At 41.4% G+C, this 12,243-nt stretch overlaps 1 protein-coding gene across 1 annotated transcript in view; it reads left to right on the forward strand.

Annotated features, from left to right (window-relative positions):
* The first annotated feature begins 5,049 nt into the window (after positions 1-5,049).
* septin5b (septin 5b) overlaps positions 5,050-12,243 on the forward strand; it is a 15,688-nt gene continuing 8,494 nt past the window's right edge. The window contains exons 1-7 of the mRNA XM_005739132.1: positions 5,050-5,275; positions 5,408-5,418; positions 8,143-8,233; positions 10,694-10,780; positions 10,912-11,035; positions 11,344-11,478; positions 11,561-11,678. Coding sequence (XP_005739189.1) covers positions 5,233-5,275; positions 5,408-5,418; positions 8,143-8,233; positions 10,694-10,780; positions 10,912-11,035; positions 11,344-11,478; positions 11,561-11,678 — 609 coding nt within the window. The 5' untranslated portion in view covers positions 5,050-5,232. The remainder of the gene's footprint in view (positions 5,276-5,407; positions 5,419-8,142; positions 8,234-10,693; positions 10,781-10,911; positions 11,036-11,343; positions 11,479-11,560; positions 11,679-12,243) is intronic.

Genomic DNA, 12,243 nt, shown 5'->3' on the forward strand with positions numbered 1-12,243 from the left:
CGTGCCTTCTGATCCTTTTCATCCTCTGGTTCCACTTGTTTTAACAAAAGGTGGATATGACACATTCATTTAGCTCACAACACACTCATCCTGTACGAATTCAGCTCGTCTGTATTCTCATGACACCACCACACACCACAAGTACTATAACAAGGCTGCAGTCACGGACGGTTTTGTTTTCTTCAGCTTCTTTATGTTTTCATAGCAGAAAATTGTTTGAAATCTGTTCATAATTTTCATACCCCAAGATGCTGTATTTTCTTTTACTAAACCAGCAGTACAAAGTCCAAAGGATGAGCGGGCGGAGGGAGGTTTTGAGTCCCCCCCGTTCTCTGCGGCCTGCTGGAGCGATGGGGTCTGGGAGGAGTTGGCCGTCCGATTGGGGTCTGGAATGTGGGCCTCCCTGCTGCTGCCGAGTCGGGGCAGTCTGCTTCTCTCCACCCCAGAGAAAAGGGTAACACTACCTGGGTCTGGGTGCAGTTTCCCCCTCCAGGGGCAAGGGTATCAAGACCTGGGGTATAGAGTACGCTTGGGGAGTGTGATTGTGTGTACAGTGTCTCTTCATGTCTGTCTCCACGTTGGTTGAGTGTTGAGTAAGTGCATATGAGAGCATGAGGGTGGGAATGGATGTTTGTATCTGTGTGTGCCTGTATGTCTGTGTCTATATGTCAGGTTGGGTATCAGACGCCACCTCTCTGGGCACATCTCAGGCCCTCCAAGGTTTGGAGGCCTTTCTCCCCCACGACTCCCCCTGCCAGTGGCAGACGCCCTCAGACATCAGTGCGTCGGTGGTTCTTTGTGTCCGGGGGTGGGCGTCCAGGTACACACCAGCTCACTCCTCGGTGGCTACTTGTCGGGGCCTAGAGCCTGGGGCTCGCTCGGGCCACTTTGGGGGTGGGGTGCCCTCGGCCTCTCGGCCTGGGGCTCGGTCACTCAGGCACAGCTGGCTGCTGGCGGAGCTCACGGGCATGTCACTGCAGTAAATCCGTTGGGCATCTTTCTTTGCCTTTAGACAATAATTCTGATGGCAAAAGAGCCAAACGAGACAGGCAAAAAAAAATAAATTGTCCAATGAGGGATAATAAAGGACATTTCTCTTCTATTTGATTCTATTCTTCCCTATGTGGCCCGTGAATCACACTATGGGAGTGGTTTCAGATGTTTCTGTGAGCTGTGTCCCCTTCAGCTGTATCTGCCAAGATTTGTTTGGATTTCCGGAGCCTTTATCTATCTCATCAGGTCATTTCCTATGTGTAACAGCACCATTTCCTGCCTCTGTGGAGCACCATCAGCGATTACAGAAAAACCAAACCGTTTCTCCCATTTTCACCTTTGTTTCTCTTTCTATTCATTTTCTTTTCTCCTACTTCTGTTTCTCTCTGCATCATTCATATTTAATCTTGAAAGATTAAACATTGGCGTGACAAATTAAAAATTAGTCTGTCGCTGTTATTATCAGTGGTTAATCATGGTATTTTGACCCACCTAGTTCCTTTAGAGTGAGCAAGAAACAAAGCTAATTTCTGTATGACCCCCAACATGCTGACCGTAAATCTTAATAAAAAAATGTTCTTGGTATTCCTGCGTCATTTACAAGAAACAAATAAAACTGTTTGCTTCTTGTGGCTATCTCTCCCCTACTCTCTACTGATTCCATTGTCCACCTGCCAGAGAGAGGGCGAAAATACTTGTTCAGAACAATAAGTACTTCCTCCTGCAAAGCGGTTCGCTCAGCAGCATCAGAGGAATCAACAGAAAACATGTGTGATCAGCCATTGTACTGAGCTATGCTCCAGCCTTCCTGCATTAGCCTGTTTCCTAAAGTCACCGTGTGACCTTGGACTGTAATTCTGTCTGTAAGGAAGAAACACGTATATGCTCACAAAGCTACATACAGTAAATATATGTTCCACCAGCACAAAAAGAAAAGGGAAAAAATTAAATGAACTTTGGTCATAACTTATACATAAATGTTCAGTCAGGGAAAAAATTATTTGAACACCTGCTGATTTTGTAATCAGTCTATATTACAGTAGTAGGTTTAGTTGAACAGTGAGAGACAGAACAAATGAATTTGCATTTTTATGAATGCAATAAGCATTTGATTTGCAAAACGTGCTTTAGTAGGGGAGACCGGGGATAGTTGTAACGTGGGTCAGTTGTAACACTTCAAATTTCTCCAATCAGGGCTAAGTTTCAAATGATGTGACTCATCCTGTGCATGCCCAATTCAGTTCTGCTATCACATGTGAAAAATCAGCACATTTTGTCAAAAACAGACAATTTAACACCAAAAAAAGTAATTTGTATGCCAAAAAGTAAGTTTTTCTACTTTATTTCAATTTCTAATAGCATTATCTGCTTTACAGTTAAACTCATCAAACTTAAATTATGTTATTTGTATGTCTATGGGGATATATTCTGTGTAGGTCTTTAGTGCTAATGTTTTAGCCGTTGGCTGTAATGTTAGCTAGTTCATGGCTATAGGAGTCTGGGTCAGTTGTAACAATAATGCAGATGTTACAACTTACCACACTATTACTTTAACTTATATTAAACAAGTTGGGGCAACGACATCAGCAGAGAGAGGTTCACTGGTCGCATTTGTATATGTGGTTAATGCCATTGGCAACACAATTCCTCCACTGTTTGTGTTCCCACACATACATTATGCAGACCACTGTGTCAGAGATGGACCAGTAGGAAGTACTGGTAGTGGAAATAAATCAGGATGAGTGCAAGAAACAGATTTCCTCATCTTTCTGAAGCACTTTGCAAACCACACCAAGGTAAGCCATGATAAAAAGTAATGGAATTGCGATGCTGGTGAACAACTACATTTTTTCAGCTTCATTGTTATGTTCATTGGTGCAAGAGTTGTAGGTTATAATGCCCACTGAGCCAATGAGGCCAAACTCAAGGAAGACCAACCAAAATTAATGAAATATTCAGTTGCAGAAAATTCCATAATTTGTCTTTTTTGGGGGGTTGGAATATGTTCAAAAGCTAGATTTCTGCATTCTGTCACACACACACACAGCTACATAAATGGATGTAAGTGCATTCATGTGTTGAATAAACAAAGATTACATGTTAATATTTTGTTAGTACCCTTATTTCATTGTGTTACATTTTACCCCAGGATATGTTACAACTAACCCAGACTATGGGGTTAATTGTAACATTTCACTCTTTGTGTTTGAGACCATACCATGCAATGGGTAATTGTGCTGCAGAGAAAATAGCTGTACTATTTAATAGCAGAGACATGTAAATACTTTGCATTACATTTTGAATCCACTACCTTAAAAGAGCTCCAATTTACAGACAGAAATGTCAAAAATGTTACAACTATCCCCGGTCTCCCCTACTTGGTGGCAAGCCCTTTGTTGGGAATCACAGAGACGTGTCTTGTAGTTGACCACAAGTTTCGCACACATTCCACAAACTTCTGTGTGGAGGGACTGAGAGTTCGAGTTGCCAAACATCAACCATGAAACACTAATGACTTGGAGAGGATCTGCAAAGAGGTGTGGGACAAAATCCCCCCTGTGGCGCTCATGAAAATGCATTTTTCTGGATTTTTTAAATTGTTTTTTTGTTATTTTTCTCTCAGTAAGTATAACTGTGACACCTGACGGTCACTTTAGGCAGTGCCCTATAAGCCATGCGAGCAGTTCAACAGTGCTTTTTGGGAACTGATTCAATTAATATAATAAAATCAATGTAAATAACTGCCACACAGAACAACAGCATACTCATTCCACTTTGCATTTTAAATGAAAATGCCATTAAAATATAATTAAATGACTGTTTTAAACAAAAAAATGATTTTAATACAAAATGTATTTAAATTTCACTAAACATTAATACAGTTTCTGTGTTCAGTAGCAAACTTATCAGAGGTCTTAGTGGTGCACTTTCAGTTTAGAAGTGTGCGCTCTGTAATGGTGTTTTCATGGTATTTTCTTCAAGCAGGGATTAAATCACTGAGCTCTAGGTTATTATGTTGCATCTCTGACCTTAAGGTCAAAATGGTGATCCCCAGTCATTTAAATAATATACAGACACCCCAGGCACAGTAGATGATGAGTGCTAAAAATGAAATTAAAGAAAGGATAAAGCTAAACATATATTGTCAGTGCGCCCCAGGGTGGCTGTGGCTACAATGTAGCTTGCCATCACCAGTGTGTGAATGTGTGCGTGAATGGGTGGATGACTGGATATGTAAAGCGCTTTGGGGTCCTTAGGGACTAGTAAAGCGCTATATAAATACAGGCCATTTACCATTTACCATTTTCACTACAGTGGTAATCATTTTTCACTTAACTGAAATTCCTAGCATTTCATTAAAAAACAACCCTACAATAAATTACTCCACACTTGGATTTTTTTGTTAGCTTTCTCTCCAGCTGGTCAACCTTGCATTGATATGTTTGACCCTTTCAAAGCCTAAATCCCTGGGCTGGGAGCCGCTGCATTTAGGAGGCATAGGTTTGTATTTTGTTCATACCTGTTCAATATGCACATTCACACTCCTCCAAGCGAAAGATGCAAAGTAACCTGATATCACACTGACTCACCAACAAAGTGACAATCATTCTTTGAAAGCAGCACAGTCTTTCTGAGAGCATCGATGCATTTAATGCCATCACCCCCCCCTCTCTCTTTTTTAACTGTCACGTGATACCTGAGTCTGTTCGTCCAGTAATCAATTGTTTACTGGAGCTGCATTTTCTGTACTCATTTATCACACTGGCCGAAATGTGTAGCCAGTGTCACGTGACTGTGAGTCGCATGTGGGCACAGCAGAGCAGGCTGATCTGCTCTCCTGCGCTTGACCCACAAAGGCAGCCTACTCTGCCGGACGTACCTATTAAAAGCAGGGGCACATCATCTCAAAATGTGGGTCAAGGGGACAAATGACAGTGGAATGGGGGACAGATGACATAGAAAGTGACGTTCTTTGCGCAATAATGGGGTTATGACGCCTCCCCCTGGGGTTTCACGTGAACTGCAATCCATTTTTTCCCTCTACATAATAAATATGCTGCAAAACTGCGGGAGAGAGAGTAGAACACGACGACAGAGGGTTTTATATATTTTATGTCTTATGATTTCTTACTTCTGCACATGTCAGAGCTCGTGCTGAAGCCCTCCGCCCACTGAGCTACGGCTCAGACCCTCCTCTCTCATTCACTCCGGACGCATCTTCCACCAGCTGTGTCCAGCATGACTGCCGACAGCAGGTACAAGAGCCGCGCGCCCCAGACAGGTAAGCTTTCTCAGCAAGGCTGCTTAGTGGTGCCTCCATGACGCGCGTGAGCGTTTTAACGTGTGTTTGCTCGGATTCTCTCCTCCTGCCATCGCTGCCTCGTGTCTGATGGAATTTGGCTTCACGTCTCAGATGATGGAGAGGTAAGAGGCACGCAGCAGATAAGTGTGTGTGTGTGTGTGTGTGTTTATATATACATGACTTACAAAATAAAAGCCCTATTCTGCGCAGCACCTGCACGGGTGAAATGCTGTAGTATTTCCTGACGCTTCTTCCTGTCTTAAAGATCAGTGGCATATGCAGCAACGACGCTGCATATTACAGGTCAGCAGTAACAGAGACCCCACTTCTGCATGGGTGCCTCCAGAATTTTTTCACAGGGTGGGGAAAAATAACATAAATAATATAGGGCAGTCTTGGCAGGGAGGGGGGCAGTTTGTAACATCTGCACACATCTGTAAGCATAGCTCTGCTGCACAGCTCTGTGAACACTTTTGGTCTTTTATGCTGGTCTGATCATCATCTCATTGAGTCCAGCTTCTCAGTATTTGGGCCTTTTTCTTTCTTTCATTGGCAGGGCTGTCAAAGTTTTTAATAAAAATTAAAATGTTTCAGTAATGAGTCAGTCTGTTTAATCCAGTGACGTCTCCACATCTTGGGCTTTTCCAAGTCTTAAAGATCCCGAGTTAATCCTGAGTGATGTGAAACAGAAAAAACAAAAAACAAAAAAACAAACCCTTGCACTAAGAAGCTAGAATTACAGAGGTTTTGCCATTTCTGCTTAGAAAACATCCTGTACAACTGGATTAGCTAATTATTTCAGCTAACTATGGTGGTAGTGAATTGAAAAGTTATTTCAGTTTCTTCCCCTTTAACCCACCTTTGTTCAGAGTGCCCCTTGTATAGATAAGTTTTGACAGCATGTGGGTCTAGCGTCTGTGCTCATCCAGAGCTGTGTGACTGAGAAGACCATATTAGGAACATCCAGCCCAATCTCCGAACTTGGAAAAATCATCCTATATTGTTCAAACCTCCTTTTTCTAACACACAGTCAATGAAAAGTAAATTAGCTTAAAGGAGGATGTTATGGAGCATCTGGAGGATGAATTCAGTATGAGATAAAGAACAATTTTTATGACCTAGGAATCAGGTTCATTTTTTAGTGTCCAAGCATGAAAGCATAGAGCTAATTTGAGTGGACTACATCCTTAGTCACAAGTCAGAAGATGTGTGGTTTTTTGTAACAAGCTGTTCAAGGCTGAAAAATAGTTAACATAGATGATTTGGATGAAAATTTCATAACATAATCAATGAATTCAACTCCAAAAATGTTTCTTATCACTTTATGTTAGTCTCTTTAGCCACTGTAATATGTTACTGTGAAATTTGGTGCAGTTTGGTAAATGACTGCTTTTCAGAGATTCAGGGAACATTTTTGTAGCATAACGACCTGATACTCAGCCAAAGAGTTGCAGTGATGACAAGTTTATTTACACTATGCACACGAGCACAGTGATTTTCACAGGCCGACAGTGTCTGGCTTATCATCCTGTCTCTGTTACTGCTTCCTGCTTACGGCTCAGCACCCCTCTCCAGCATCTACTGTTAGGAGGAAGTAGGAGTCGTGAAATCCCACAATTACTTCCAGGTGTATGTTGACCAGCCTCCCCTAGCCATGCCCCCTGAACTGCCGCTACACCCCTCCCCTGCAGCTGATATTTTCACAAAAAGATATTCTGACAGCTCTTACATACAGCATCCGCTCTTCACTCTTTATTTTCAGATTTATATTTCCAAAATCCCACGAGTGGTTAATAATTGATTTTTTTTGCCTTCATCCTGCTTCACTGTTTTCTGCTGTGGTGCCATGTTGGACAGCAGCGCTGAGGCTGAGTCAGAGCAGCCGACACAGACGCAGCAGTCTGCATCTCTGTATTTTATGATCTGTGTGTGGGTGTGACTTACAAACACATTCACAGACAAACTGTCAATATGCAAGCAAAGCAGTAACACACACACACACACACACACACACACACACACACACACACACACACACACACACACACACACACAGAAACATTCTCCAACTTCAGAACCACCTCTGCTCAGTAACACAGCTAATGCACCATGTATAAGATTTGACATTAAAAGCTTGTAATATCCTCAGATGAAAACATTTGGAGAAAATCTAATGTATGATGGGAGAGCCTGGATTTATAGTTGACCTGCTACTGAGTTCATATCAGAGACATCTGTCTCTTTCAAGCCTCTGTTTGAAGGTTCTTGTTCCTTTTCACCCATCTTTCCAGATACGTGTATGCCTCTGCACTGTACACTCTCTCCACCCCCTCCTGTTGTGAAACAACTGCCTGCTATACTGTATTATGAATACTTGGAGATTTTGCACGTATAATAAGACAAGCTACAGTTTGTTCATGTAAATGGGGGATCTTATTCACACACAGATGTCAGTCATGGAGTTCCACAGGGTTCTATGCTGGGGCCATTTCTGTTTTGCTTTATACATGCTTCCCTAAGGAAGTATCAATAAAAGTCATAGCATACATATTTGTTGCTATGCAAATGATACCCAACTTTATCTTTCTACGAAGCTAGATGACATATACCGACTAGTTAAACTATAGGCATATCTTTAAGACATAAAGCATATTGTACTCGTTATTGCCCGAGAAAGATGTTTAAGCCTTTAAATTAAAGCTGAAAAATCTGCACTTCAATCACATCTTGTTTGTTTGAGTTGAAATCCTGTGTTGGTGTACACAGGTGGTTCTTTGTTCTTTGTCAACCAAAGTTTCTGGGTTAACCACTGCTGCTTTGTTTTCTATCTGTGTGATTGTTTCCAGGAAAAAGAATATGTTGGTTTTGCCACACTGCCCAACCAGTTGCACAGGAAGTCAGTGAAAAAAGGCTTTGACTTCACACTCTTGGTTGCAGGTACGAGGTTTAAAAGGACACAACTTTGTCATGCACCAAAAGTGTCAAACCAAGACAGGATGTCATTACATCAAACTTTCACATTACACTTTCTGCACAGCCTGTTTAAATATGAATTGCCATCTAACAAGCTAAATATTATAGGCAAAAGGTTAACAGTAGTCTGTCACATTTTATTTAAAAACTTTGACTAGTTAGTATATATGTGGTCAAAGGAGCTTGCAAAGAAAAGCGTCTGGACTTCTTTAAGTTGCTTGAAGACGTTTCACCTCTCATCTGAGAAGCTTCTTCAGTTCTAAGGTCAAATGGTGGGGAGTCCCAGATTTAAACCTAGTGGGAGTATCCCCCCAAAGAGGGACAAAAGGACCCCCTGATGATCCTCTAATCGCCTGAGCCAAGGTGTGAAATTGCCACCATTTGACCTTAGAACTGAAGAAGCTTCTCAGATGAGAGGTGAAACGTCTTCAAGCAACTTAAAGAAGTCCAGACGCTTTTCTTTGCAAGCTCCTTTGACTACGATGACCTGGATCCTGGATGACTGAGAACCTTCACAGACCTAGTATATATGTGGGCATTTCAGAATATGTCCATCAACATATCAGGGCCAGAACTCACAGCCATCAAAGTTCATGTGAGGTATCATGCACATTGTTGTGGGAGCTTGGTGTAGTAACAGCTTGTTTTTTATTGCTAGCAGTAAGTCAGACTCATTCCCAGTGGTACTGGACTCCACCAAGACTGTCTTCTGTCACCAGTTCTGTTCATCATTTTCAGGTGCAGCCAAGAGGTAGAGGATGTTGGGTTTTGTGGTCTTAATATATCATCTCGACTTATTGGAGATGATGTAGTTCTGTTGGCTTCATTGAACCATGACCTCAACTTGCACTTGAGAGACTTGCAGCTGAGTGTGAACTGCTGGAATAAGAAGTAGCAGCTTCAAGCGTAAGGCCATCGTTCTAAACTGGAAAAAGGTGGAAAGCTCCCTCTCGGTTGGGGATGAGTTTCTTTTCCAAGATGAGGATTTTCTCAGGGTCTTGTTCATGGGTGAGGTAATGTGGATTGAAGACTGACAGATTGATTGGTGTATCTTCTGCAGTCTGTTGTGGTGATCAATCTACATTTTTACCCATGGCCACAAGCTCAGGGTGGTGAGGAGTAGAAAGAATGAGATTATGACTACAAGCAGTAGAAAACATCAAAAAGTATATTTGCTCAGCATTAGACAGAGAAGCTGCTACTCCTCCACATTGAAAGGAAATAAGCAAAGTGCTTCAGGCATCTAATGAGAATGCCTCCTGGGCGCCTTATAGACTAGGTGTTGATCCATGTTATCCATGTTGCATGGATATCTGACCCACAGTCCTGTTATTATAAAGACAGAGGGAAATTGATATTGCCTGTTAAGGAATAGCTTTGGAGATTACCTGATCAGTTGACAAATCAATGCTCAATGTGTGTATCGCACAGACTGCAAATAAAAGATGGCTATTGCATTTTTTGGAACCAGAAATGGCCTTATTTGGATAACAGGCTCTTAAGTGCTAGCTTATCAGTTAATGCTAGCAAACTTCAATAGCCAGCTGCATCCATAAACTATATGGCTGCAAGCCCCTGACGATAAATGATATTTAATGGCAAGCAACTGAGTAATAAAACAGAAAAGTTAATTAATACAAATCTTTTGCTAAAGCCCTTGAGTTAAGGCTGAGAGATTGCACTTCAATTATATGCTGGATATGCTTGTGTGATTTAACTATCACTTTGGTAATGTGCAGACACACACCAAAATTGGGATGGAAATCGAGAACCGGCTCTTGTAGAGAACCAGTACCCAGTAGTTCAATTTCTTGGAATTGCTAGTCTGTTTGCCTATCGAGCCCGCTTATTGATTCTACTTGTACATGCACTACAATCAACTGAGTTCAGTTTTGTGCTGAAGGAGGAAATAGTGGTGCAGGCTGAGGAAAAGCTGAGGGAATGCTGACCCCAGCCCAGCAACCAGACTGTGAACTTCAAAAGGTAACAACAAACTGATGAGCAGTCGGACTGCATCCTCTGTTTCTACCTGTTTATGTTTCTAAGGTGGAATCACCGTAGTGATCACTTTAAAGTGTCTTTCTGCTGGTTTTTATATTTGCTTTGTGCTATTGACTTTGTTCATACCTACATTCTAAGAGAAAGATCATGCGTGTGTCCTCATTAGGGTAGGGATTTGTTTTGGTGTGTGAGACTATTTGAGGGGTAGATGAGCTGCAGAAAGCGTTGCTGTAAACATGTCAAATCGCAGATTCAAGCACCAGAAATTTCAGTCTTCACAACAATTGGCCCAGATAATCTTTATCCGAGCCACACTAATTAATAACACAAGTTTTACTCCCTTGCTTTAACTGACAATAAAATTAGTTTCCATGTGACAGTGAGCATGTTACACTGATGTATTGATCAATATGTATCCTACAGGTGAGTCTGGCCTAGGTAAATCCACTCTGGTGAACAGCCTTTTCCTCACTGATCTTCATAAAGACAGAAAGCTGCTCAACGCTGAAGGTGAGTGACTAATCTATCAGACGTCTTCACACCATTCTTCTTGTTTCTTTCATCAGTTATACAGTGACTACAGAGTCATTGTATAACTCTCTGGTTTAATATCCATATCTGTTTGTTGTTCTGCCCCGAAGAGCGCATCAGTCAGACAGTGGAAATCACAAAGCACACTGTGGACATTGAGGAAAAGGGGGTGAAATTGAAACTTACAATTGTGGACACCCCAGGATTTGGAGATGCTGTCAACAACACGGCGTGGTAAGGGTTGAGTTTGTACCGAACAAGATGGTGATAAACATCAAATGGAAGAAGCCCTCTTATTTTTCTAAGTAAAGTGGACTTTACTTATTAAGTAAAGTCCACATAGACTCTCCTTTCACATGGTCAGATTGTCTGCTTTGGACCATGTTTGAGTGAATGAACTGGGTAAGCTAGCTCAGACAGACACAAACCTGCCATTACTGTAAGCTAAGCAAACCACCTTCGAGATCAAAATGACTCTTTAGAAAAGTAGATCAGTTTTTTAGCAAAACATGTAAATATGCAAATATGCCGTTATTTTCTAGCTGGAGGCCCATTACAGATTATATCGACCAGCAGTTTGAACAGTACTTCAGAGATGAGAGCGGACTCAACAGGAAGAACATCCAGGACAACAGAGTGCACTGCTGCCTCTACTTCATACCCCCATTCGGACATGGGTAATATATATATATTTTCTTACACACACATATGCACACATGTATCGTACACAGATTCAGGGAAGTTCATATCTTCCTGCAGGCTTCATCCTGTTGATATAGAGTTCATGAAGGCCCTGCAGGATAAAGTTAATGTGGTTCCTCTCATCGCTAAAGCTGACTGCCTCACTCCCTTTGAGATAAAGAAACTCAAAGAAAGGGTAAGATCATAAAGACACATGATTTCACTGCAATTATGACAGGTTTATATGTGGAAAATAAAAAGTGAATTTATGCTGAAGTATTTTCACTGTAAAATAAATGAAAAGTCCCAAATTAATGTGAATGCTGTTTAAAAATTCACATTACTGAGATCCTTAACTAGCACTTAACCAATTCTGCATACTTCATGTTACAGACAAATTAATGGAGAAATCTTTCAATCCTCTTTAAATCCACCCTAACTTATAAGTTACAGTTTAAGTTTTCTGAAGAGTTTCGTTTTTCATGGCATTTTCCCCACCACTGCATGATGTCATTACCTACTGTAAAACAAAATTAAAAACATGATACACAACCTGAATAGGTAATAAAGCAATAGACCTTTCAGCCCAATTCTACTTTTTCTGAATAATCCATCATACAAAATGTAATCAAATGAAAACGTCTCTTTTTAAAACTTGTTTTATTAGTTTTAATCCTTTAACCTTATGCACATTATCCAGCTGCCTCCCTCTTCCCGCTCCACCACAACCACCCACACATGCAGGGCCTTGGAGTAGGGGT

Source organism: Pundamilia nyererei, unplaced genomic scaffold (assembly GCF_000239375.1).
Source record: "Pundamilia nyererei isolate P.nyererei 1_Seehausen unplaced genomic scaffold, PunNye1.0 scaffold00089, whole genome shotgun sequence".
Classification (NCBI taxonomy): Eukaryota; Metazoa; Chordata; class Actinopteri; order Cichliformes; family Cichlidae; genus Pundamilia; species Pundamilia nyererei.